This window comes from Amborella trichopoda, chromosome 3 (genome assembly GCF_054954075.1).
Source record: "Amborella trichopoda isolate Santa Cruz 75 chromosome 3, AtrichopodaSantaCruz75HAP2 v2.0, whole genome shotgun sequence".
NCBI lineage: Eukaryota > Viridiplantae > Streptophyta > Magnoliopsida > Amborellales > Amborellaceae > Amborella > Amborella trichopoda.
The window spans coordinates 11,399,849-11,423,762 of record NC_142338.1 but is presented as its reverse complement, the minus strand read 5'-3'; the positions used below and the strand labels follow the sequence as shown (position 1 = coordinate 11,423,762).

The window sequence follows — 23,914 nt, the reverse complement described above, 5'->3', positions numbered from 1 at the left end:
AAATCTAAAAAATGGACCCTTTAGATAATATTTTTATACTATTTTTTAGATTAAAAAATCTTTAATTTTTTATCTCAATACGTCTCAATGTCAAAATAATCGGTTAGAAAAATTTAAGGTTGAAATACACTAACATCAAAACAATGTTTTTCTAACAGATTTTTGAAATACACCTTAATCCTACAATTTAAGGTATAAACCCCCTTCCAAAGTCCAAACTGCGCATCTAAAAATTGAATATAAAAATACTAACAATCAATCATGCAAGACTGCTGTTCCTTACCCACAGAAAATCCATGTGTCGTCTACTGCCGGTTTGTCGCTCAGAGAGAGAGAGAGAGAGAGAGAGGAGGAGCGAGAGGAGGCGCATGGAGTAAGAAACGGGAATCCCCTCTGCTCCTCCAATGGATTTAGTTCTCTCGACCTTCGCTTCTCCTCGAATTCCCACTCTCGCACATTCTTCTCGCCCCAGTATCAATCCCCTCGGCCCACCACCTCTGTCAGATACTCAACAGAGCTTCAAACTCTTTCTTTCTCCGCATTCGAGTTTGGGTTTTGCCACTTCTTCTATATCAACGCTTAACGTGAGCCCAACCTTCAGGGGCCACCATGGGAGAGCTCGTCGAACTGTTCTGGTAAGCTTCAAGAAACACCTCCTTCACTAAGGAAAGTGGTAATTCATCTTTTCATCGATGTACTCATAGTTACCTAGTGTATTTATTTATTTTTAATGGGTGTTCTGAACTGGATTACCCAAAGAATTGATAATGTTCTTATTCTCTGATTAAAGCTTATGCTTTAAGGATAGACTTTTTAATGCTGTCTTAATTTTTTGGCAATTTCTCTCACACTCTCTCGTAGTTATATGCATTGGACAATACATATAGCAGTGAAGTAAGTGCCTTGGCTGCAATGAAATTCGAGGTGAATTGAGATGGTGGGTTCTTTTTTGCAAATGAAGATAAGATATGTATAAAGCTTCCTATGATACAGAACTATCATCTGATAAATATGAGATGGTGATATGCTGTCCAAGCTTCAAAGTTCAAACCCTGCCTTGGAAGTTAGATATCGTTGATTTTTTTTGTTGTTTTTTATGTCTTCCACCATGCAGAATTCCATGCAAATTTTGCTTTCTTGTAAATCGAACTGTTTGCTAATTTTGTGTCACCTTCTATCCCTGTAACGTTTAATGCCTTCCCTTGGGGCTCTGATTTATTCTGCTTGATTATTTGATCAATTTCATTATGGTTAGGTTGCCATTTCCATCCCTCACATATTTCGCCGCTGCAACTGGTAGTTCATGAATCTGCTTTTGGCAGTCTATCAAACTTAAATTTAGACCACTCATTCTTTGTTCTAACTGTATTGACCAATTATCTTCAACATTTGTGACCTATTGGTTTTTGAAAATCTTTAGTTTTATGGTAATGATGAACATCTTCCATGGACGGAAATATAAATAGTTGAAGCCGAGATTTCGCTCTGCAAGATAAGCATAACTGTTGGGAATATTCCAGTTGATTGTGTTTTGCATAAGATGATGTTTGAGCTAGATTTTATAACCACTATAGGCTAACAAATCCAACCTGATTTGTTCAAATTTTATATACTTTGCTTATTTCGCTTAAATAAGTTTACAACAGTTTGTATTTATGTGCCTTTTCAGAAAAGAAAAAAATATTTCTCTTAATTATAACAGCAAAGGTGCATTAATTGAAATGTTTGGGCATTCCCCTAATTTAATATGGTTTCTGTCTACTGATTCTGTACTTAGGCGTGGGAAGTATTGTATGATTTTCCACGAGGCAGAGCTTTGTTTAAGCTAACTCCAAAGAAGGAATTTTAAGGATTACCATTTTTCATGTCTCATCTGGCATACGATCAATTTGGGGAGCTTTTTAGTTTCCAAATAAGCTCCTATCTTTCCTTTCAGTATACACTGTCCGCATTCCATATTTTCACAGTTCATTCTCCCTTGGAGGTTGTTTCTTGTAAATAGTTATTAGGCTTTGGGTATATACGGCTTAATATTTTTAATTTGTCCAATACGTTTCATGAAGAACTGGAAGATCAGCTGATGCATTATTGAGTATGACCCAGGACAGGATCATCAAACCATCTCAAATTCTGCAATTCACAATCACGAATTCCTTCTCCATCCATGTTGTTCTGTCAAAGTTGATGTTACATCGATGTTGCACTAGCCTACCTTGTTTTCAGTTCAGGAACTTACTCTTATGTTCTCAGTCCAAACACAAAATTAATATCTGATAATGCTTTTTCCATGAAAATGTATCATTCAGGTAGTGTCTTTTGGCATTAGGCACAAAAACAATTGATTTCCAAATTGAGCTGTACCATCATCATACTGCTAGTCTAGGATGCCTGTTAATGAAGGAGACAAGGATTCATAAGAACCAAAACTGCGAACTGCTTGAGAAGTACAACAATGTTACCTTTCTGTACAGCGAACTGATGAAAGTAGAAGTAGGATTACTTGGATCAGATGTATGAGACTGGTTCTGAGGTATTTCAGGTACGGTAGTCTCCACAGTATGGACTTTTAATTCCTTTAATTGGATAAGGCTTGGATGATGATGATGACGATGATGGTGATGATATCATTAAACTTCCTTACACTGCCCTCCTGCACTCTTGAGTCAGAAAAATTAGGAACATGAAGGGGAGCATGAGAGCTTTTCTTCCACACTGTGCTCCCCTTGAAGAGAGAGAGGGAACAAAGGAGTAGATTCAAAAAAGGTTATATCCATTGAAACAAATTTCTTCCCAGATCATCATAACTTTTGTAACCCTTCTGAGAGGAGGGATAACTGAGAAAAACACATTTCATTGATTTAAGGTCTAACTTTGTATGATTTGGACTAAGAACATGAGTGAAGCAAACAAAACCAAAGACCTTAGGAGGGACACTAAAATGTGGATGATCAGGATGGAGAAGTTTATAGAGCTATTTGTAGTCTAAAATACGAGAGGGCATAAAATTTATGAGATAGGGTGCTGTAAGCACAACTTCAGATCAATACTTCTTGGGCACATTCATACTCAAGAGAACAACACGACTCACTTCCAAGAAGTGTCTATTCTTTCTTTCACCTACCACGTTTTGTTGTGGGGTATATGAGCAAGAATTCTGATGTTCTATGCCCTGTTCTTTAATATAGGACAATAACTCTCCACTGCAATACTCTCCACCTTGATCCAACCTGAGTACCTTAATGTTGGTGTCAAACTTAGTATGAATCATCTTATGAAAGACCTTAAAGATTTTAGAAACTCCGTCTTTGGTCTTCATGAAATAGATCCATATAAGATGAGAGTAATCATCCATAAAGGAAACAAAATACCGATAACCAAAAATAGAAGTCACAAGAGATGGACCCCACACGTTAGAATGAATAAAAGCAAAAGGAACAATACTTTTATTATCACTGGTAAAAAAGAGTTTCTACAATGTTTTGAAAGTTCACATGCTGCAAATTGAAGCTCTGGCACACTTGTAGAAGTAAACAACTTAGGAAGTAGAGTTTTCAATTATTGAAAAGACAAATAACCAAGTTAGAGATGCCACTGCTAAATTCGATCTTACTAACATTAGTATTGGATTGAAGAGCTTGAGAAGTAGTAGTAGGTGGGTCAAGAATGTAGAAACCACCATCTTCATGACCATTGACAATCGTCTTCATCGTATCTAGGTCCTGAAAATTGCAATGGGATTGAAAGAAGGTTACACTACAATTTAGACTCTTGGTAATGTTACTAATAGACATTAGAATTGTAGCAAAGTTAGGAACATGAAGAAAAGATGATACAGGCAATTGAGGTGAAATATTTACAGTTCCTTTAGCAATAATGGAAGAGAAAGAACCGTCAACAATTCTAACTTTGTCTCGACCAGAACAAGGAGAATAAGAAGAAGACAAAGGGGACATACCAGTCATATGATATGAAGGGCCAGAATCAATGATCCAGGACTGTCCAGAAAGATAAAGGGAGCCATGATTAGTAGAAGCATGAATACTTGAGTAGGCAAAGGATGATGTGAAGGTAGTTGGTGGGCCATCTAACTTTGCAAACAACTGACGAAGGCTCTCAATTTCCTCCTTAAGGACTGATATCATCTTCCTTTGGATAGAAGGCGAGGGTGTAGCTGCATTGAATTGTACCTAATCTGCATTTATAGTTGCTAAATCACCAGTAGATGAAGCATTACGTACATCGAATTTCCCAGGACAATTGAATTTTGCCGGTCAACTAACTAAGTCCTAGCAATTCTCTTTATAATGACCAATCCTACCACAATGATTGCACTTTAGCTTACTTTTATCTCCTTGATTGGGTTTCCCGTTACTAAATTTCGTGATCCTCTCCCTTTATTGTTCTTAGGAGGCAATGAGGTAGAGACAAGAGTAGGACGATCCATTGGTTGTGTAGGCAGCATGACACGTTTTCTACTTTCTTCGCTCTGTATAAGGGAGTATACTTGTTTGAGAGTTGGAAGAGTATCCTGACTGAGTTTGAACCTTAGCTAACTTAAACTCGGGATTCAATCCCATCAAAAAGTCAAATATACAAATTTGTTCCACGAGCTCCTTGTATTGGTGCCCATCTTCCTTACAGACTGGTTTAAACATTTGATAATGATCTAATTCCTCCCATGGCCTGCAAAGTAAAGAAAAATATGCTGTTAGAGACTGCTGCTCCTGTCGAAGATGGGATATCCTCTGTCTCAAGTGGTACGCCCAGGACGCATTCGTGCTTTGGGAGTATGTTTGTTATACCAATGCCCAGATTTCTTTTGCAGTCTGAAGAAACAGGAAACCCCTATTAATTGAAGGTTGTATTGAGTGCAATAACCAAGACATTACAGTCCAGTTTTTAGTCTCACAACTTTAAATATGAAGGATTTGTCTCTTTAGGTTCAATAATTTTACCATTGATATATCCCAATTTCCGTCTACCATCGATACACATTTTAGCACATTGCGACCATTCCAAATAATTGGTCCCATCAAGTTTAACAGTTGTAATCTGCAATCCAAGGTTTTCTACAAGGATACCCATGTGAGTTTACACCCTGAGTATTGATGGTGGTAGAAGAATGCTCTGAATCACTGATATTTGACATATGAGGCAAAGCCCTCTAGAGTGCTTTGCTTGTTGCGAACAAAGCCCCCTAGGAGCGAGTGATTTGATGTTCCTCATAGGCTACACATAGACAAGCCATTATTAGGCTTTGCAACAGCAAAAAGCCAGCAAGCATAGGCTCGAAAGCCAAGAAGCAACGGCTAGCGCGGTGCATTAGCGCATCCGTTTTCTTGCAAGAAGCAAGGGCTAGCCCAGCGCTAGCATTAGCGCATCTGTTTTCTTGCAAGAAGCAAGGGCTAGCCTAGCACCAGCGTTAGCACACTACACAGCTAAAATATAGCAAAAACCCTGCTGATTACCACAAACAGCTAAAAAAACCTTGTTGATTGCCACAAACAGCTACTTGATTTCACTTCACCCAGAGATCCGAGACCATCTATACTAGAGATCTCAAAAAACTATGAGTCTTACAACTCATGTCCACGTCTGAAACATCAAAGAAAGAAAAAATTCCATACCAGTTTTAGAGTTTTTGGTTCAACATAACAACCTCAGCATCACAAATTGTACCAGGGGAGTATCCATGAAAATTAGGATTTGACGCATGACTTAAATTTTTCAGAACTGAATTTTGAATCTAGATAGGGTGCATCCATGAAAATTAGGTTTGACGCACGAGTACAAATTTTCAAATCTGGTTTGTTGAACCACACATCCCAAAGTAAATTCACAGACGGAAGGAACCGTAATAGTTGTTATTATCATTTTTTTGTCCAGACCTGATTTTTACAAATTTAGGTTTTTGACCATATGGCTATTAGCTATCTTCGCACAGGCAGATCACATCATTTGGGTTGAAGGCTCTTACTCTGATGCCAAGTTAGAATACAACCCACTAGTATGCTAAATTTTTTAGTGTAAGAAAGATCAAGGTATAGGAAGAGAGACAAGGTTGGAGAGATATATGAGAGAGAGGGAGAGAGTCACGTGAGGAACAAAATAGGGAATAGTCATGGTGGTGTCCTCATAGACACCCACGCTCCACTGAATCATTTATTTTAATAATAAAAGCATGAAGTACAAAAATGCCCCTTAAGAACGTAAAATGACAAAATGTCCTCAAGGGCTTAAATACAAGAAGAAATAGATAAAAACTTGATTATTCACAGCACAAGTCCGATGCACATATCACTATAGTGCAAGAGGGACTCTCACTATGCACATGTACATGTACCCTTTGCAAGGATGCTTTCTGATAATGCGGTTGTCACATGTAAATATTGTGCGGAAGTTTGTTGAGGTTTTAGCCCTCGCTCTCACAGGCCTACATCCACACTCAGAAGACCACGAAGTACTCTTTGTGTACAAAACATCATTGGGCATCTCTCTAACCTCAGCAAGGGATGACCTTCTAGAAACCCTCAACGGTAGCGCCATATGCCTAGGGGGTAAGGGTTTTTGATATGACCTAAGCCATGGACCGCCTAACCTAGGTCAATCAACCAACACACAACTCCTTTTGAAGTGTGTAATCTGCTATTTTACATAATCTCATGGCCCTTTAAAGCCACAAAAACCCCTACAAAAACTTGTACCAAGAAGAGAAGAAGAAAAGGAGTGGCATAGATTGCAAGATTGTTGTGTCATTCCACTCAATTGATGTGGACACCCATATTCATAGATATATATAAGTTTTGGATTAAGAGCAATTGATGTGGACACCCATACACATAATAGTGCTAATAATACATCAAGTCAGTCCGTTTGCTTCTAACTTATTTAGGCATTTAGATTATTGCCCACTCTTCACTCGCTTGAATAGACACATTAGATGGATGGTGAGGCAAAAAGAACAAACCTGTGTCCTAAGTACTTGGACGCTCAGAAGACATGAATGTCATTAATAATATGGTCCAATTTGCTTAAGTGTATTATTTGTAGGCTACAATTTCCTTCATACAATATGACCATTTGGTTAGAAGAACAGAAGATAATGACACATAGGCTACCTGATGTCGCTCTTTAGTAGGCTCAACACATTATATGTAGGGACATGGCAAATAGATTATGTAATTATGCTTAAATCCTGATGATACATTCCACTAGGAATCCCCAAACATTTCTTAAATATTAGATTTAACTTCATGAAAAAGACTGGAATCCTAGATGAGCCGTTACTCCAAAATGGGTTGTAGAACCATCTGATCTGCAAGTGCATGTTTCAAAGGAATCCTAGATGAGTTGTGTCTTCATCCCTCTAAAATTTTTCTTCAATTTATTCTTGTAACTTTAAATGCAAAGGTTTATTTTCATGCTTGTTTCTCTGTACTTACAGGGGCTGTAAATAGGTTGGGTTCGGTCCAGATCAATCTCGACCTATAGGGTCTAGGTGAGACCTTGGCCTGACTTAGACCCAGGTCGGGTCCAAATTAATTGGACCTTGGAACTGACATTGATGGGTCGGATCAGGTCAGTGTCAAGACATCAAATGTTGTTGAATGTTATAATATTATATTTAACATATTTTTAATATATAAGTTACATATTATTAATATACAAATATATCGGGGTCAGTTTGGATTGTAGCGACCTAGGCCCGAACCTTGGTCAGGTCCAAGTCAATTGGACCCAGACAAGACCCGCTGTGTCAAGGCCTAGACTTGGTTCAGGTCGAACCGATTCCCACCTAGTACTTACTAGAGTTTCCCACTAAGTTTGCATGTTGGAGATTGTGTCTGTTTATCCGTATCTCTTTAGTTGTATTGCATAAGTTTATGTCTTGAAACTAATTACAATAAGCAACTGGTAATTCTCATTAAGTCGACCCCAAATAGTTGGGTAGGCTTGGATGATGATGATGAATTGGTAATTCTTGATACAAACATGAATAGGGCTGTATATATAGGTGCTTGAGTTGGAATTAACTTTTCTACAGTGATAACAATGAAATCTGTGACTGAACTTGTAATGTGAGTCTCTTTTCCTCATTTGAAGTTGTTTTCATTGATTAAATACTTAAATGAGCAGCTAGGACTTCCTTTGTAGCATGACAGTTTCCAGTTTTCCATGTAAAACTAATGCGGGAAGGAAAGTTGGGAAATCAAATCCACCTTTTTTTCCCTATCCTCAAACAAGTCTTCATCATCATCATAGCTTTTTTCCAATTAATTAGGGTTGGCTACACAAAACCTGGTCCACCATTTCACTCTATCAAAGGCCATACCCTCAGTGAGGCCATAAATCCCCATATCTTTTCGGATCACTTCCAACCGCATCCTTTTGGGCCTACTCCTGGCCTTTTTCAGTCCTTCTGCTTCAATTCTATCCTCAAACAAGTAAATCAGTAATAAAGGAGAAAAATCATCTTTGTAAATCAAGCCAAGCGAAGAAGAAGCTCTCTCTTCTTTTCATAAAATAAAATTTCACTCACAAATAACATAAGCCTCCCAAATGTGACTTCTAACCTTTTATAAGGTTACGAAACCCTAAATTTAAATAGAGATCCAAGTAAACAACTGAGACTCTAAAATACCCCTAAACAATACTAAAAATACCCCTGTGAATAGTAACCTGTGAACAATACTCATGAAAGGTAACATGAACAATACCCATAAATAGTAAATAAAAAATATAAGAAAAACCCTAGAATCCCTAGAAAACTTAAAAACCTTAAAAATAATTCTTAAAACTAAATATAAATTTTTTGAAATTGAATAAAATTTAAAATTAAAAACAATTTTTCCCTTCATTATTCTCCCTTGGTTGGAGAAAACTCGTCTTCAAGTTTTAAAGTGTGTTAAGATGAATTCAACATTAAAACCACCTTCTTCAACTTTCTTTTTCTTTGTCGGCTCAAATATTATTCGTGGTAAAAAGAATTCCTCAAGAAACGGATCTTGATATGTATATTGAGGAATCAATGCAAATTTATCAAATATGCTTTATCCTTGAACTCCCATTGGAAACTTTTATAGGAAACTTCAAACCCAATTTTCTGGTCTTTAGAGGTTTTCGTGACCTTAATTTGCGATGTATGAGTCGACCACACTTCCACTACTCTACTATGATTCCAGTACCCTAAGTTTATTGAATGCTCTACCTCTTCGATATTAATGAGATCTTCAAAGGTCATGATTTGGATCAGTCCTTCTACTGCCTTCTCTCTATATTTTTCACCCTCTTCCAAAATATCTTCATCATCATCTTGATCCTTATTATAGATTGGATCCCCTAAACAATTTTGTAATTCATTGGAGTATGTATTGAAGATTGGTGGTGAATCCAAATCTATAACTTGCTGATTTTTTATGTAATCTATGTCAAAATCAAGAATCTCATCCTTCAAATAAAAAACCCTAGAGAGATGTTCCTCACCTCTAAGTCTTTTTTCGCTATCCTTATTACTTGACTCCCCATGAGGAGAAAGTGAGAAGGCTTGTACATGAGATCCTCTTAGGCTGAAAGATCACCGTCTTGCCCATTATTGAGGTTCACGAACTGCTGCATTAGTTGCTGAGCTTGTCTTTCAATTTCCTCAATTCTATCATCTCTGTGATCACGGAGCGGGTCTCAACCCCCCCTCCCATGGTCCCTTCTTCTCGTCAAGGTTGGGGAAATCACAAACCCTAGGCAGATGATTAACAAAAACCTACCGAAATAAGTAAGATCTAGTCTGATTTGGCAAAACTTGGGCCAAAATCAGCAAACCCAAAATTTGGTTGTAATTCGTTGGCCTTGTTGTTGAAGAAACCCTGGGCTCTGATACCAATTTGATGTAGGAGGGATAGGTGGAAAGTTAAATCCAACATTTTTCCTAATCCTCAAACAAGTAAATCTACAATAAAGGTGAAAAATCATGGCCGTAAATCAAGCCAGGAGAAGCAGCAGCTCTCTCTTCTTTTCATAAAATAAAATTTCACTCAAATAACAAAAGCCTTCCAAATTTCACTCAGATCCAAGTAAACATTTAAGATCCAAGTAAACATTTAAGACACTAAAATACCCCTAAATAATATTAAAATTTCATAAATACCCCTATAAATAGTAACGCTTGAACAATACCCATGAGCGGTAAATAAAAATATAAAAAAAACCTAGAAGCCCTAGAAAACTTAAGAACCCTGTAAATAAATCTTAAAACTAAAATTAAAATATAAATATTTTGGAATTGAATAAAAATTAAAAATAAAATTAATTTTTCCCTCCATGAAAAACTAAGTTCATAGAAAAAATAATTTTGCCCTCCATCAAAAACCAAGTTCATAGAAATGACTGAATATTGTTTTCCATCTTTTCAAAGTTTGATGTCCTAAGCATGATTTGAAACTAAGAATCATTTATCTTGTTGGCTTATTTCTAAAATTTCAAACCCTTGAAGCAGAAGAGGTGTAGAGTGCTCCATTTTGTCTTTATTTCAGTATCCATTTTAAGGTTGGAACTTAAAAGAATTTGATATCTTAGGATGTAAAACAATTGTCTCATTCTGTTGCTACTTCTGATTGTTGAAATTTGGAATTATGAATATGTTCCATGGGCTTTCTATTGGTTGAGGTCTGCATCTCATGCATCTAGGTAGCTAATGCATAATTGTGATGGTCAGAAATTCATGTGCCTCCTATCGAGTTTATTTTGCATTTAAATGGATTTTAAAACTGTCCAGGCCAGTACTCAAATTGGAGTTGGTGGACCTGATCCCTCATTGAATAAACTTTCAGAGTTTAGAGATGCATGTTGGAGATTTCTAAGGCCTCATACAATTCGAGGTACTGCACTTGGGTCGACGTAAGTTATTTGGATTCCTAAATCTATTTCACTTTCATACTTGCATTCTCAATTCTTTCCTGAATTTGTGGTCTGAAGTTTCCTCTGCATGTTCTTAACTCTTCTGATCACTTTTGCAGGGCTTTGGTTGCTCGGGCCCTGATTGAGAACTCACAGCTGATTGATTGGTCATTGCTACTTAAGGCACTCTGTGGACTATTTGCTCTCTTATGTGGAAATGGATATATAGTTGGAATTAATCAAATATACGATATTGGGATTGACAAGTATGTATTACATCTTGCAACTTGGGTTACACTGCACATGCTGATGAGAGAGATATGATTAAGTAAATGGAAATGAAATACATAGGGTAAAACCATAACTTTAAAAAGAAAGCTTTGTGATAATACACAATTTTTAAAAATTAAAATCTTCAAATTTCAAATTTCATCACGAAGGGGCATTTTTCTAACAATGCCTTCTTTGTTTATAATGGAATAATCAAATATATAATAGCATACAAAAGAGTCATCTTCTTTGGGTTCACCTATTCAAGCAGGGGCATTTTAGGAATACAATATGACACACCACCAATCTCCAAACCCACTTTTAGTAGAGATGATAGATTTAGTTGTACTACTTTATGAGTTTCCTTTTGATGTATGCTATTGTTTCTCGCGACCTTACTGAAATATTTCGGAAAGAATTTCTGCTGATAAAGAATACCATGCCAGGGTAAACAAACCTTTCCTACCTATAGCTGCTGGGGATCTGTCAGTTAAGTCAGCATGGTTGCTAGTTATATTTTTTGCCTCAGCCGGTCTTCTGATTGTCGGAATGAACTTTGGTCCATTCATCACGGCACTCTACACTTTTGGCCTTTTCCTTGGCACTATCTATTCTGTTCCACCATTTAGAATGAAGAGGTTTCCTGTTGCCGCATTTCTTATCATTGCTACTGTAAGTTCTTCACTAATATTTTTTGTTTTTTGTTTTTTTCTTCTGTTGTTATGGTTTTTGTTCTGTAACGATATTTGGAATATTAAGAACATAACTACTGTCTGAATCATTTATTCATTGGTTGTTGGACAATTTGGTAACTTCACTTTTCCTTTACAGCACGTCAAGTACCAATTATTTCTTTGATGATAGGCATATGGGATTACTTATCTACAGGGCTTTGCTTTTAAAGTGATTAAAGTAAATTGTAAAAATGAGTAGTCCATTGGCATTCTACGTTTGTATTGAATGCAAACAATTTTTATGAATTGAATGTTGAAATATTTGTGCTTCTTGGCTCATCTTTGGTCTTTTAAATCAAACTTATTTTATGGAGTTTGTGGGATATTAATATTATATTTAATCTTGATTTAATGTTCACTATTTACATGTCCATTATGCCAATGCTTAGGGTTGTTCTTGGTGCATTTTATTTTTTCATATTATGGTTTGAGATGTTGTATTCATGCTAAAGAGTATTTATCATTTTTTCTCATTACTTTGAAAATTTGAAATCTCCAGGTACGCGGTTTCCTTCTAAACTTTGGCGTATATTATGCTACTAGGGCTTCTCTCGGTCTCCCATTTGAGTGGAGGTGATATGTTAGTGGTTGTTTATTCCAGTTATTGATGAAGTGAAATTGTTTTATTTAGCCGAGAATAATAAAACTGGTGACATGTGTATCATTTTTGTTGTATCTTTGTCTGCAGTTTGCCTATAGTTTTCATCACAACTTTTGTAACATTGTTTGCTTTGGTGATTGCCATAACGAAGGATCTTCCTGATGTTGAGGGAGATCGCAAGTAAGTGCGGTTGTTGACATTTTGGACAAATGCGGTATTGTTGTTCCTTATTTCCTTTATGTGACAAGCTTTCAAAGGTTTTAATTGAATCTTGATTGCAAGTACTCATAGTTATTATTCAATGATGGTTGATAATGTTCTCAAGTAACTGCAGCATGTGAAGGTCTAAGGTATAATTGTATGTCTAGGACTTAGCAACTTTCAGTAGCTGCACTTTCATAATCTATTACTTCTTCACAATATTAGGTGATTGAATTGAAATGATTAACATTTGAAAATGCTACATCTCAAAAGGTGTAGAAGAAGAAAACAGTAGTAATCCCTTTCCTATAAAAGAGTTAAGGATGTATAGCATGCTTATGGCGGACTGTTATGCTGATTTCTTGTTAGATTTTGCATGAACTGGCTGACTACTGCTATTGTATAGTTAGACTAAGATAGATAAGATTGGATATCACATTTATGTATTTACTGACTTCCAAGGTAATGCGTTCTTTCTTTTATCCCCTTTCAATGGCAATGATTTATTAATAATCTAAGTTTCTCTCGGAGAGCAGTCCCTATTTCTTTGCCATCAAATTTTGTAATTATGTACTTATCAGTTTTTGTTATTACCAAAAATTGTATATTCTTTACAAATCAATGAATGCAGTTATTTTCCCAACTTTTTGGGGTCGGCTACACGAATCCTGGTCTGTCATTTTGCTCTATTAAGGGCCATACTCTCAATGAGGCTATAAGTCTACATATCTTTTCTCACTACTTCCAACCATGACCTTTTGGGCCTATCCCTTTCCCTTTCTGAGCCTTCCACTTGAACCCACTCACACCTCCTAACCTTGTCATTCTTTCTAGTAATTTTATAAATATTCAGGGTAGTCTTGTAATAGTAGCAAATGTTGAATGTTCTGAATGGGTGCATGCATTTACTTGCTGCTATGTTATTTATCGGGTTCATCCAATTGTGATATCCTTCCAGGTTCAAGATATCAACCTTGGCAACCACACTTGGTGTTAGGAATGTTGCATTTTTAGGTTCTGGTCTTCTGTTGGTAAATTACGTTGGTGCCATTTTGGCTGCAGCTTACATGCCTCAGGTAGATTATTTTTCCATGGATCCAATGTTTTTGACCTTTTCAGTTTGGAGTTATATGAGACCCCATACAATATGATTTTTCCTTTGGGTACAAAATGATTGTAACCATTTAGTCCACCACTTCAATGAAATTTATTTTTTCTTGTAGGCTTTCAGGCGAAATTTGATGATAGCAACTCACTCCATATTAGGACTGTCTTTGATATTTCAGGTTTTTTTTTACATATGGTTGCTTTTTAGTTTTTATTTCTTTGTGTTCTCGTTTCAGTTCAAATGCAATGATCCCCATTGCACAGAAAAATAAGTGGATGTTCTCATTTTAATGGCTTATGCTTCAAAAAGTTGCATGAACAAAGTCATGATATAAATTTTAAAAATTGTAACTTTATTTCTCTTTTGGAACCAAATCTGCAGTTTTTTGTGGACATTGATATCTTGTGTTCACTTTTCTATATTAATAATACTAAACATGTTGGTCCAATATGATCATTTTAATGTTGGAACTAATTGTGTTCTTGGTGAATGCTAATTATTTGTGTTTCTTTTTGGCTTCAGTCATGGGTGTTGGAAAAGGCAAATTATACCAAGGTATGACCTAATCTACTGATGTTTGAGTTGTGTTTTTTGAAAGAAACACATCTGATTTTCTTAGTGAGAGAACACCCTAAAGCTAACTCTGTTTTACTGTTAACACTAGGTTTTCTGTGCTCTTGTATTCTTTGCATTATAGATGCAATCAATTTTATGAATCCTGTATTATTTTCTTATTCTAGAGATATTTAGTCTTTTGAGATTGAAGTCTAGTTTCTGTCGGGCAACACAATTCTTTATATATTGAAGTTTTCTTTATATATTGAAGTTTTCTTGTGGTTTTACAATGTCATAGCCCAGGTTCTTCAAAGCCTGTCATCTGAGTGATTGCTTAGTTTATCATGAACTTCCGACAAATTTTCCCTCTTTTTTATGATATTTTTGGTTAGCATTTGGACAGTTTCATCCAGTTGGGAAGCTTTTAAGGGTTGGAATGCTCTCGTGCGGAAATTTTTCCGCTGAGTTTCATGTTGATCTGACAATAACTTGGAAGTTGCTGCATTTTCTTGTATATTGGGTTTAGTAATTTTCTTTTTACTTGAATTCAGTTCCAATATGTCAACCATTACGTGCTTGATTTCCAACTTTATGACTTCCTCTATTAATGACAGGGTGAGCATTTTGATCCAGTTTTCATGTTTTCAACATCTCCACGGGGAAAAATAATTTGTATTATAAGTAGCATAAGTTGATGTTTAATGAAGGTTTTAGGTAGATCCCTAGAGGACGACTTTCAAATTGTCTAACAAAACTTTTTTTAATTAACAAAATTTCATTCTTACTTGTTTCAGTACCATCCTCCTTACTGAATCTACTTCCTTGCAAATCCCTGATTCTTGTCTCCCTTTGCCCAGAGCTTTCACCACACATGTTTTCCTTCCAATAGTTTCCACTGATCATCTTCCTCGAAAGTGATCTGTGATCTTCGAGAAGTGCCACAACCACTTTCCCAGAAGGGCTATATTCATCTCCTTTATTTTCCTAATATCTGAACGCCCTAACCTTTTGAGCCTGCATATGGCTCCCAACTGACCAAATGAAACTTGCGTTCATTGGAGCTTGCTTTCCACAGAATTTCTCTCGATCCTGTCAACCATTAGCTTAGGCATTAAGACAAGAGATATAGAGTGGGTCAGGAGGTTAGAAATGGTTGATTTTATTAGATTAATTCTTCCTCCCAGAGAGAAGAAATAAGTCTTCCAAGAGGTCAACTTTCTATCGAATCTTTCAATTGTATCATCCCCTTGGTTCTTTGGAGGCTTCCCCACATCTAAAGTACTTCCAAGTATTTGTTTGGGAGTTTGTCAGTTCCATACCGCACCCTGTGAGTAAGAGATTCAAGTTCCTGATCTTCCACCCTAATCCCTCTCAATTTAGTCCTGGAGATATTGGTGCACAACCCTGATGTCAGCTCGAAACACTGTAAGAACGACCATAGGTTATCCAATTAATCTTCTTTTGGCTTGCAGAATAAACTTGTGTCGTCAGTAAACTACAAGTGCACACAACCTTTTATATGGGGATGTAAAATAGTTACCCCATCTACCTTCATGAAAATAACGTCCTCCCTCAGTCTTGCATCTTTCTTTCTCTTCCCGAATTCACTTGCAAGATAGGTAAAAGTAATTTCCTTAAGACAACTAGCACTGGAGTTCAACCTTGCATTGAACATCTTTTCTACGTAAGATGCCTTCCCCGCTTCCAGAAAAGTGGAGGTTCAGGCCATGGAGACATGGGGAAAGAGAAGGGGTGGGGGGAGAGAGAGAGAAAGAATACATGGATGAATTTTGGGAGATTGATAAATAGAGAATAGGTATGGAAGGTAGGGAGGCCTACATAGATGAAATTTGGGAGAATGATAAAAAGGGAAAAGTCTTTGGAAGGTCAGGAGACCCCCAACCTATTAAGGCTGCAAACGGGTGGCTTGTGCTCGACCAGATGGGGTCTGTGCATGAGACTCCGGATATGTATATATGTATGCCCGACCCAACCTATCAGACGGACTCCGGATATGTATATATGTATGCCCGACCCAACCTATCAGACGGCATGGCTTGTGCTCGACCAGATGGGGCTTGTGCTCGACCAGATGGGGCTTGTGCTCGACCAGATGGGGCTTGTGCTCGATCAGATGGGATTTGTGCATGAGTATGTATGTGAATGTGCCACTTGGACTCAGGTGAGTAATTCAGCCTCGCCCTATGGATGAAGTCTAGTTTCCTGAGTTGTGTCCCCAACTCAGGGATATAAAAAAAAAAAAATTCGAAAAAATTCTTAAAAATTTAGAAATGTTGGATTGTTTTATAATCTTTTTTTTTTATATGATTTGGATGTATTTGGCATAGATTAGTGAGTGGTGTTTTTGCCATAATCACTATTTCTATATTTTTCCTCTTTTTTGGAATTTTTTAAAAATGTCCCAAACTAATTCACTTTTTTTTTTAAACCCATTTTTTCTCTACATGTTTAAATCAAAACAGTTGGTCACTTTTATTTTTTCAAAAATTTTCTATTTTTTAATTTTTAGTTTTTAGGGCTAAAAGGCCATGTGCTAGACTTGGCCAAACCCTGAGGACTCGGCCGAGTAACTTGCTGCGGCAAGGGGCGAGTCCCCTGGCTGGGGTGTGTCCTGGGACACTGTATATGTGTATGTATGTATTGATGTATATAGGTTTGGCCTGGACCCATATGCAGGTTAGGTTGATCTGGTGGCTGGTTTGATTTTATAGCTCTTTACTGCTTGTTTGGTGTACCATCTCACCCCCACTCATATGGCAGTTGGCTAGGCTTTCAGTATACTCGTCATGAGTACCATAACCTACCCCATATGCAATACGTAAAAGATTCAATGGGATGCAAACAACTGCATTTTCTGGCATAAAATTGGCATGGGCAAAGTTCAAATGTTATCTTTTGGGAAGAATCTATAAACAAATTCTTGAATATCCGAACATTAGCACTTATATGGTTAGAACCTTGCACAGAATCTCAGTACAAACTAGTAATGTTTGAAAACTGATATGCAATCTGGTTCATAAAGAAATTCATTGATATCCTACGGCACATTTGACAGCGGGGATCTGGAAAACACTAGGGATCTTGAAATCCTGTCTCCTGCAGTTTAGACTAATCTTGAAACTCTAGAGACCTGGCACTGGCAAGTAGCTTGCTTGATAACATGTCTAGATTCTTGTTGATCATAATATCCCTTGTTTAAGTCAACCTGGGATTCTGAGATTCTGGAAATTAGCCAGTTCGAACCCTTCATTGTGCAATTAATCCATGAGAGGTTCTTATTTGTTAAATACTAATGCGATCTAAATCGTTGTCCATTCATTGGGTTACTAGCAAAGTAGATGGCTCATTGAAGTTTTTGTTTTCACTATTGATAAATTGGTGCTGTTATTATTTATGTCTTTGTCTTAGCCCATCTCCATGCTCTAGTGAACATGAACACATGATATCCTTATCGTAACTGATTCACTCCCTTTCTTATGAAATACATAGTTGTTCACCTAATAATAATTCAAATATAATGGCACTATAATTTCCCTTGAATTTGAAATCATAGTTACCGGGATTGGGATCTGGACTGGTTTCAGGATTGGATCGGGTACAAGGAATCATGAAAGGCTAGACGGTCCCTAGGTTTGGGATTGCAAGTCCGTACACCCCAAAATTTATGGATTGAGATCCTAGTTTGTTAGAAAGCTCAATCCCAACTTCTAGGGATCAAATGATAAGTTCTATATGTCTGAGCTCCATTTGGTTAGAAATTGAGGTCCTGGAGTGCACTTATCTAGGGTCCCTAGGTCTGGAGAACAGTCCATGAATCCATATAATATTAGAAATAATTAATGAAATTTTAAAAATAGAATTATATGAGAAATTGATAGAAATGCAATCTATAACAATTTAATATTCTTGTATTCGTTTGACTGTTCTTTATATTTTAATTAAGTAATTCAAGGAAATTGAAGCTCTATAAAAAATTAAGAACATCCAATCATTGTATAAAGTTTTAATTTTTAATTCTTTGAGTGTAGTTTAGACTCTATGAAATGTGATGACAATCATGACCATCCATCTATGTTGAATATAAAAGGATTAATTAAGTATTAAGTTCAATATTAAAGAGGCCAAGAGGGACATGATAGTCTACCACCTTTGGAAATAAAATTTGTAAACAAAACATGCAAACTACTATATTACATAATGCTGTTCCCTCAAAGAAAAAAAGAGTATTATATAATACATAACTGATTATGCAAAATAGCCGTTGCTTAGCATTAAGTTGAAGCTCAAGGTCGAACTCGTGACCTATTACTAGAGTATTCAACACAGGGAATCTTCATGCCATGCTGGTGGAACCTCGGTTCAGTTTACCAGTGAACACTCAGATATGATACTAAGGAATTTGGATCCTGTGTAACTCAGGATTTCAATCCCTCGTAAGAAGGTTTGGGATCCCAGAGTTTAAAAATCACAGAGGAGCAAGACCCCCCTCACTAGAGGGGGATCAACCCCTTGGTTGAGAGATCCTGGTACCATGTTCCTAATTGTAAAATTGGTAATACAATCTTTCATTTATTCAATTCAGTTCATACAACTTGGTAATGCAATTTCTTTATTCAGTTAAAATCATACAACTTGGTAATATAATTCCCAAAAAATTCGAGTACTAATGGGAGATCTATTCCAAAGAGTCACCTAATTTGAATAAGTGGCTGGCATAATGGGTGGGAGATCCACATATCTGACTGGTGTAAGTGATTGGAGATACTCCAACCGTCATAAATGTGATCCCAACTCGCATAAATGAGTACCTAACTTGCATAACTGACTGACATAATTGATAGGAGTGACTCCAACTGACGTATCTCATCACATTTGATCTCTTACAATGATATACTCTTTCCCCACAATTCAACCACATGTGATCTGCATGCACTTAGTAGTGCTGTCCAAATGAGTAGAGTGGCTATAATTAATTGGGGCTACCAATTTCAAATGTATTTTCAAGTAACGCCTGTACTTGTTGTATCGCTGATGCACCAAGAATTTATTTCAGTTATAAACCCTTTCACCACTTGACTACTTTCTTGCATTCCATAAAACAAAAGAGAGAATTTGTATATATGACTGAATACAAGTGTATAGTGCCGTGAATTTTGTACAGATTCCATGATCTGTCTTGTCATGAAAATACCAAATTAATCTTTTTTATTTACTATACATACAAGTTATTGTCAGCTTAAATCAATGGACCAGGCTAAAAGTACAATATGTGCATCTGAAGCATAATAAATATCCATTTAAATGGGCTTATCAGCACTAACAAAAGATTTTAGGTTTTACTCACTCATGTTGAGAGGATGAAATCAGTAATGCCCACTAAAGAGCTGATGAAAACCCTAATAGCTTTATATATCATGAGGTTCAAACAGCTCACTTTGAGCTTACTTTTGAACTGCAGGTCAATTTCATAATACAAAGCAGATAAGAAGAAGGGAAACAAAGGCAATTCCAAGTAATAAAACATAATGATGATAGCATACGTAAAAAATGCAACATTATAAATCCCAAAACCATGCAAGTTGGACAACAGAATCCCTACTTCTGGAGGAACATCAATTGAAATGCAAGTTACAAATTCACATACCAATACAATACGCATAGAATTGAAAGGAAACACATACCAATAAAAAGAGCACAGAATTGAAAGGAAATACATATCTACAGTAGGAAGGGACGAAATTCAACGTAATAGGCACATGCAAGCAGAAAAATGAAGTGCACACTCAAACCTAATTTGTAACTTCTGGACTACAAATTTTTTTAACTTTTCTCTGGAGCATCCGCTGTGTGGATTGCCCAGCTTTTACTTCAATTTAAGGTTAAGTTTATAAAAATAAATAAATAAATTCTGGACTACAAATTCCTAGTTCACACCAACAAATTTGACCTCATAAATGAAATGCCTTAGCAATTTTTTTGCTTTGACCCCATCTCTCAATAAAGTTTATAGATTATACTCTGTAAAATTAGTAAACTCTATAGATTTTACTTTTGTAGAACTCCGTAAAATCTATAGAATAGTTTCTACCATGTAAAATCAGTAAAATCTATAAAATTTACTCTGTAAGACTCTGCAAAATCAGTAGCTTATATTTTAATATGTAAAATGCAGTAAAAATAATATATTTTCCCATATAAAATTCTGTAAAATATAAATTTTAGGCTGTCAAGTTAGTACAGTATAAATTTTCCTCTCTGTAAACTAGTAAAATCTGAATATTTTACTCGATAAAATTAATAAGATCCCCCACTGGTTTATCAGGCTATTCTTCACCGGATGTTCATTCAGATTGGAGAGTCTGGAACTACCGGTCTTTATCGAATAAATATCCTTCTGATGGTTCATTTAATCTGATTCATGCTTCAAGCCAGGAGCCCACCTTCCCATTTGACCTCTATAGCTATAGCTGGTGAGATGGGCTTGCATTGGAATTTCAAACACCACAACTGGACACATTTTTAACAACGATTCTAATTCTATAAATATCAAATAGATAGCAGCATCAAATTTTCATATCGGTGGTTGGGAAGGGAAGAAAGACTTTTATTGGACTGATGAGGATGGCTCGAGAAAGTCTATAAATCTGAATATTTTACTCTATAAAATTAATAAGATTTTTTTTGTTCTTTGTAAGATTAGCAAAATCTATAGATTTTTCCTTGTAAGAATCAGTAAAATCTATAGAATATTTAAGAGTAAAAGAAAAGGAAACGAATGAAACTTGTGTGTGCGTGTGTGTGTGTGTGAGAGAGAGAGAGAGAGAGGTCACATGCCAGTAATTTCTTCTTCCAGAGGAGAGAGAAGGCATAGAGCGCTGTCTTGATGGGTAGAGAGAGAGTAGGGGGAGAGGTCCTGGGAAAAGAGGGAAATGGTGTAGAGCTACTTGAAGTTTGAGAGAGAGAGAGGGCATAGAGCTAGCACAGAGAGGCATCAGGCTAGCACAGAGAGATTGTAGAGAGACGGAGCGGGCGAGATGAGCAACTATCCTTATTGTCGAATGTGCATTCAGTTATGCATAAACTGAGATGTTTATTAAATCCCTTGCAATGGCATTAGATTACCTTTATCTCTTTGGCCTGTTGGCAAGGGAAGAAACAACCCTGCCCTCTGTTGCACCCTTTCCCTTATATTTACGAAGTGTCCTATGAGATGATAGTACACCATATTTGCCAAAGGATGAAAGTGCTTATGCACACCTAAAACTCGAATATCCTTCCAAGAATATCGATAAATCAAAAGTTTTGTTCATTGTGTTTTGCTTGATCACTTTTTGGTCATTATGTCTATTTGAAGTTGGTAAGAATTTAGTTAAAGAGTAAGTTGAAATTTTCGACACTATTGCGTTTGCATCCTAGGTAATTTCTACGTCCGGTTGATCTATGTATATAAATTTCTTGATATGTTTATCATGAGGTTGTTGTCTATCTGTGTATATATGTTTTCATGTGTGCATGTGCATGTGCATGCATGCAGGGATTATTCTTTAAGGCAGGTTACATTATTTTCTCAAATAACAATGATGGCTTTGTCTGATGTTAACACTTGAACAATTCTGTTGTCTTTTATCTAATATGCTCTCTATATCTTTAGTTATTGATAATGTGAAGCTAAAGCTATCTGTGGGCTCTCCTTTGGTTCTGGTGACTCTGCATTTGTATGCTCAGTCTTCAATCATTAAATGGAGAAAATAGAAAAAGGGTCAGGAAGTTCTGGGCTTTAGAGTATAATTTGTGAAAACTAACTAGTTTTATTTTTCATTTTGCAGGAATCAATATCAAGTTTCTATCGTTTTATCTGGAACCTATTCTATGCTGAATATATCATTTTCCCTTTTATTTAGCATGGGATCACAGTTGTATAATTTGATGGAAAACAACATCTTTTTGTATCCCTTTTTTTTTTCTTTTTGGAATTTTTTTTTACGCATGGACTGGAAACTACATAATTTGGGAAGCGCGAAGTGTTTGTTAATGCCCAGTTGAAATTTGTTGTAACAAATTGCTTCATGATTGAAAACATCTGAATCACCACTGACTCATCACAAATGCATGGATTCCATCTGACAACAGCAAATAATCTCATTAGACAGTACTGAAGAACATGTAGGACATGCAGAGGTCACAAAGATCTTTAGATCATTGTGAGATTTTCAATGGACAAATAGCACAAAGTGATGGAATCCGACTTATTGAAAAGTTATGTAGGACATAGTAAAACTAAAACATACCCATTGCTGAACAGTATTGAATGTGTTGCATCTTGTGATTTGATTGAAGACAACTGAATTGCAAGAAGTATCCCTAGGTTCCTTATTACTCCAATATGAGACATGTTCAGTCCCAAAGGTCCTTGGACATTGTAGCCATCTTTACCAAAAAAGCGGCACTACGGAAAACCTTAGGGTTTCATGCATTGGGTGAAAGTTCACTTCAATCCATAGGACTCTGGGAAACCATAGTCCAATGTGATTCTACAATGACACAGAGAGGACAATGATGCAGAGATGACCTCACCAGCATTCTCTCTCCATCACCATTCGCCACTTCCAACACCACTTTCATGGGGTCAGGTGAGCCATCAAGCTGTGGTTTTTCCGGAGTCCATTAAAATTGAATCCACTTAAAATATTTGTGAACCTAGCACTGCTTCCTCTACTCGGTGCATTCTATTTCCTTGAGACTTTGTTTCAATTGATGTGGTGAACTGGATGTGGTTGCTATCAAAGATATTTCCATATTGCTGGAGCATGCATGACTAATTTCTTGGTTCTCTAAATAGAATTGGGTGAAAATTCATTTCATGCTATGAATGAGATTAGCAAACGTAGCATACATTGATGAAAACAACAATCAGGGGAAGATTCAATCACTTCTTCCCGCATCCAACCACAAGCAACAGTAATTCTCGCAGGGGCTTATCCAATCGATGTTGGAACACAGCATTGCCTCAACACGATCTTCAGATTGTATCCTAGCAGCTTGCAGCATTCTCTCCTAATTAATGTTCTTTTTTCACTCAAAATTTTTTGATGCATGTCTCTAATCATATTCATATCGTAGTCAAATTGAATATTTACTATCTAATTCAAATATATCAAGTCAGTGTTCATGTTATACTGCAGTCGATACCTCAACAACTTTCCTGTATATGGAGCTGAGCTTCATATTTCGAATCCCTAGCTACACTCTTTCCATATCTTCCATGGAAGATGGCTAATTTCTTTGCACTATATATTAAACTATACTTTTTTTTTCTTTTTCTTTTGGTTTTGAAATAAGAAAGCAATTCTTGATTTTCTATACTAATTTTACTGGAGCATGGAAAGATGAAAACATGTACATCACAATTGCTTGGTCTGTCTTTTCAATTGATTGAGTTAATAGGGAAGTCTTTTGGGATGGGGGATAGGAGGAGCCTTAAACCATTTTTCACCACTCTTACCTAACCCATAGCTCCACACACCAAACAAAATA

General features: G+C 36.4%; 1 protein-coding gene and 1 long non-coding RNA gene across 3 annotated transcripts; one reads left to right on the top strand and one right to left on the bottom strand.

Annotated features, from left to right (window-relative positions):
• Window positions 1-271: 271 nt before the first annotated feature.
• Window positions 272-22,468, top strand: LOC18448880 (homogentisate prenyltransferase). Of its 2 annotated transcripts, XM_011630497.3 has the most exons (10): window positions 272-635; window positions 10,769-10,890; window positions 11,010-11,156; window positions 11,607-11,832; window positions 12,394-12,467; window positions 12,583-12,675; window positions 13,655-13,772; window positions 13,920-13,982; window positions 14,327-14,359; window positions 22,207-22,468. In XM_011630497.3, the coding sequence occupies exons 1-10, from the start codon at window positions 405-407 to the stop codon at window positions 22,279-22,281; spliced, it is 1,182 nt and encodes a 393-aa protein (XP_011628799.1). In that variant the 5' UTR covers window positions 272-404; the 3' UTR covers window positions 22,282-22,468. The 2 variants fall into 2 exon arrangements, with proteins under 2 accessions (XP_011628799.1, XP_011628800.1); XM_011630498.3 differs by lacking the exon at window positions 13,920-13,982.
• Window positions 14,485-16,633, bottom strand: LOC148782745 (uncharacterized). Its single transcript, XR_016053036.1, has 2 exons — window positions 16,400-16,633; window positions 14,485-16,353 (listed from the first exon to the last, which is right to left on the bottom strand). It is a non-coding gene; the product is annotated as an uncharacterized LOC148782745 (long non-coding RNA).
• Window positions 22,469-23,914: the final 1,446 nt, after the last annotated feature.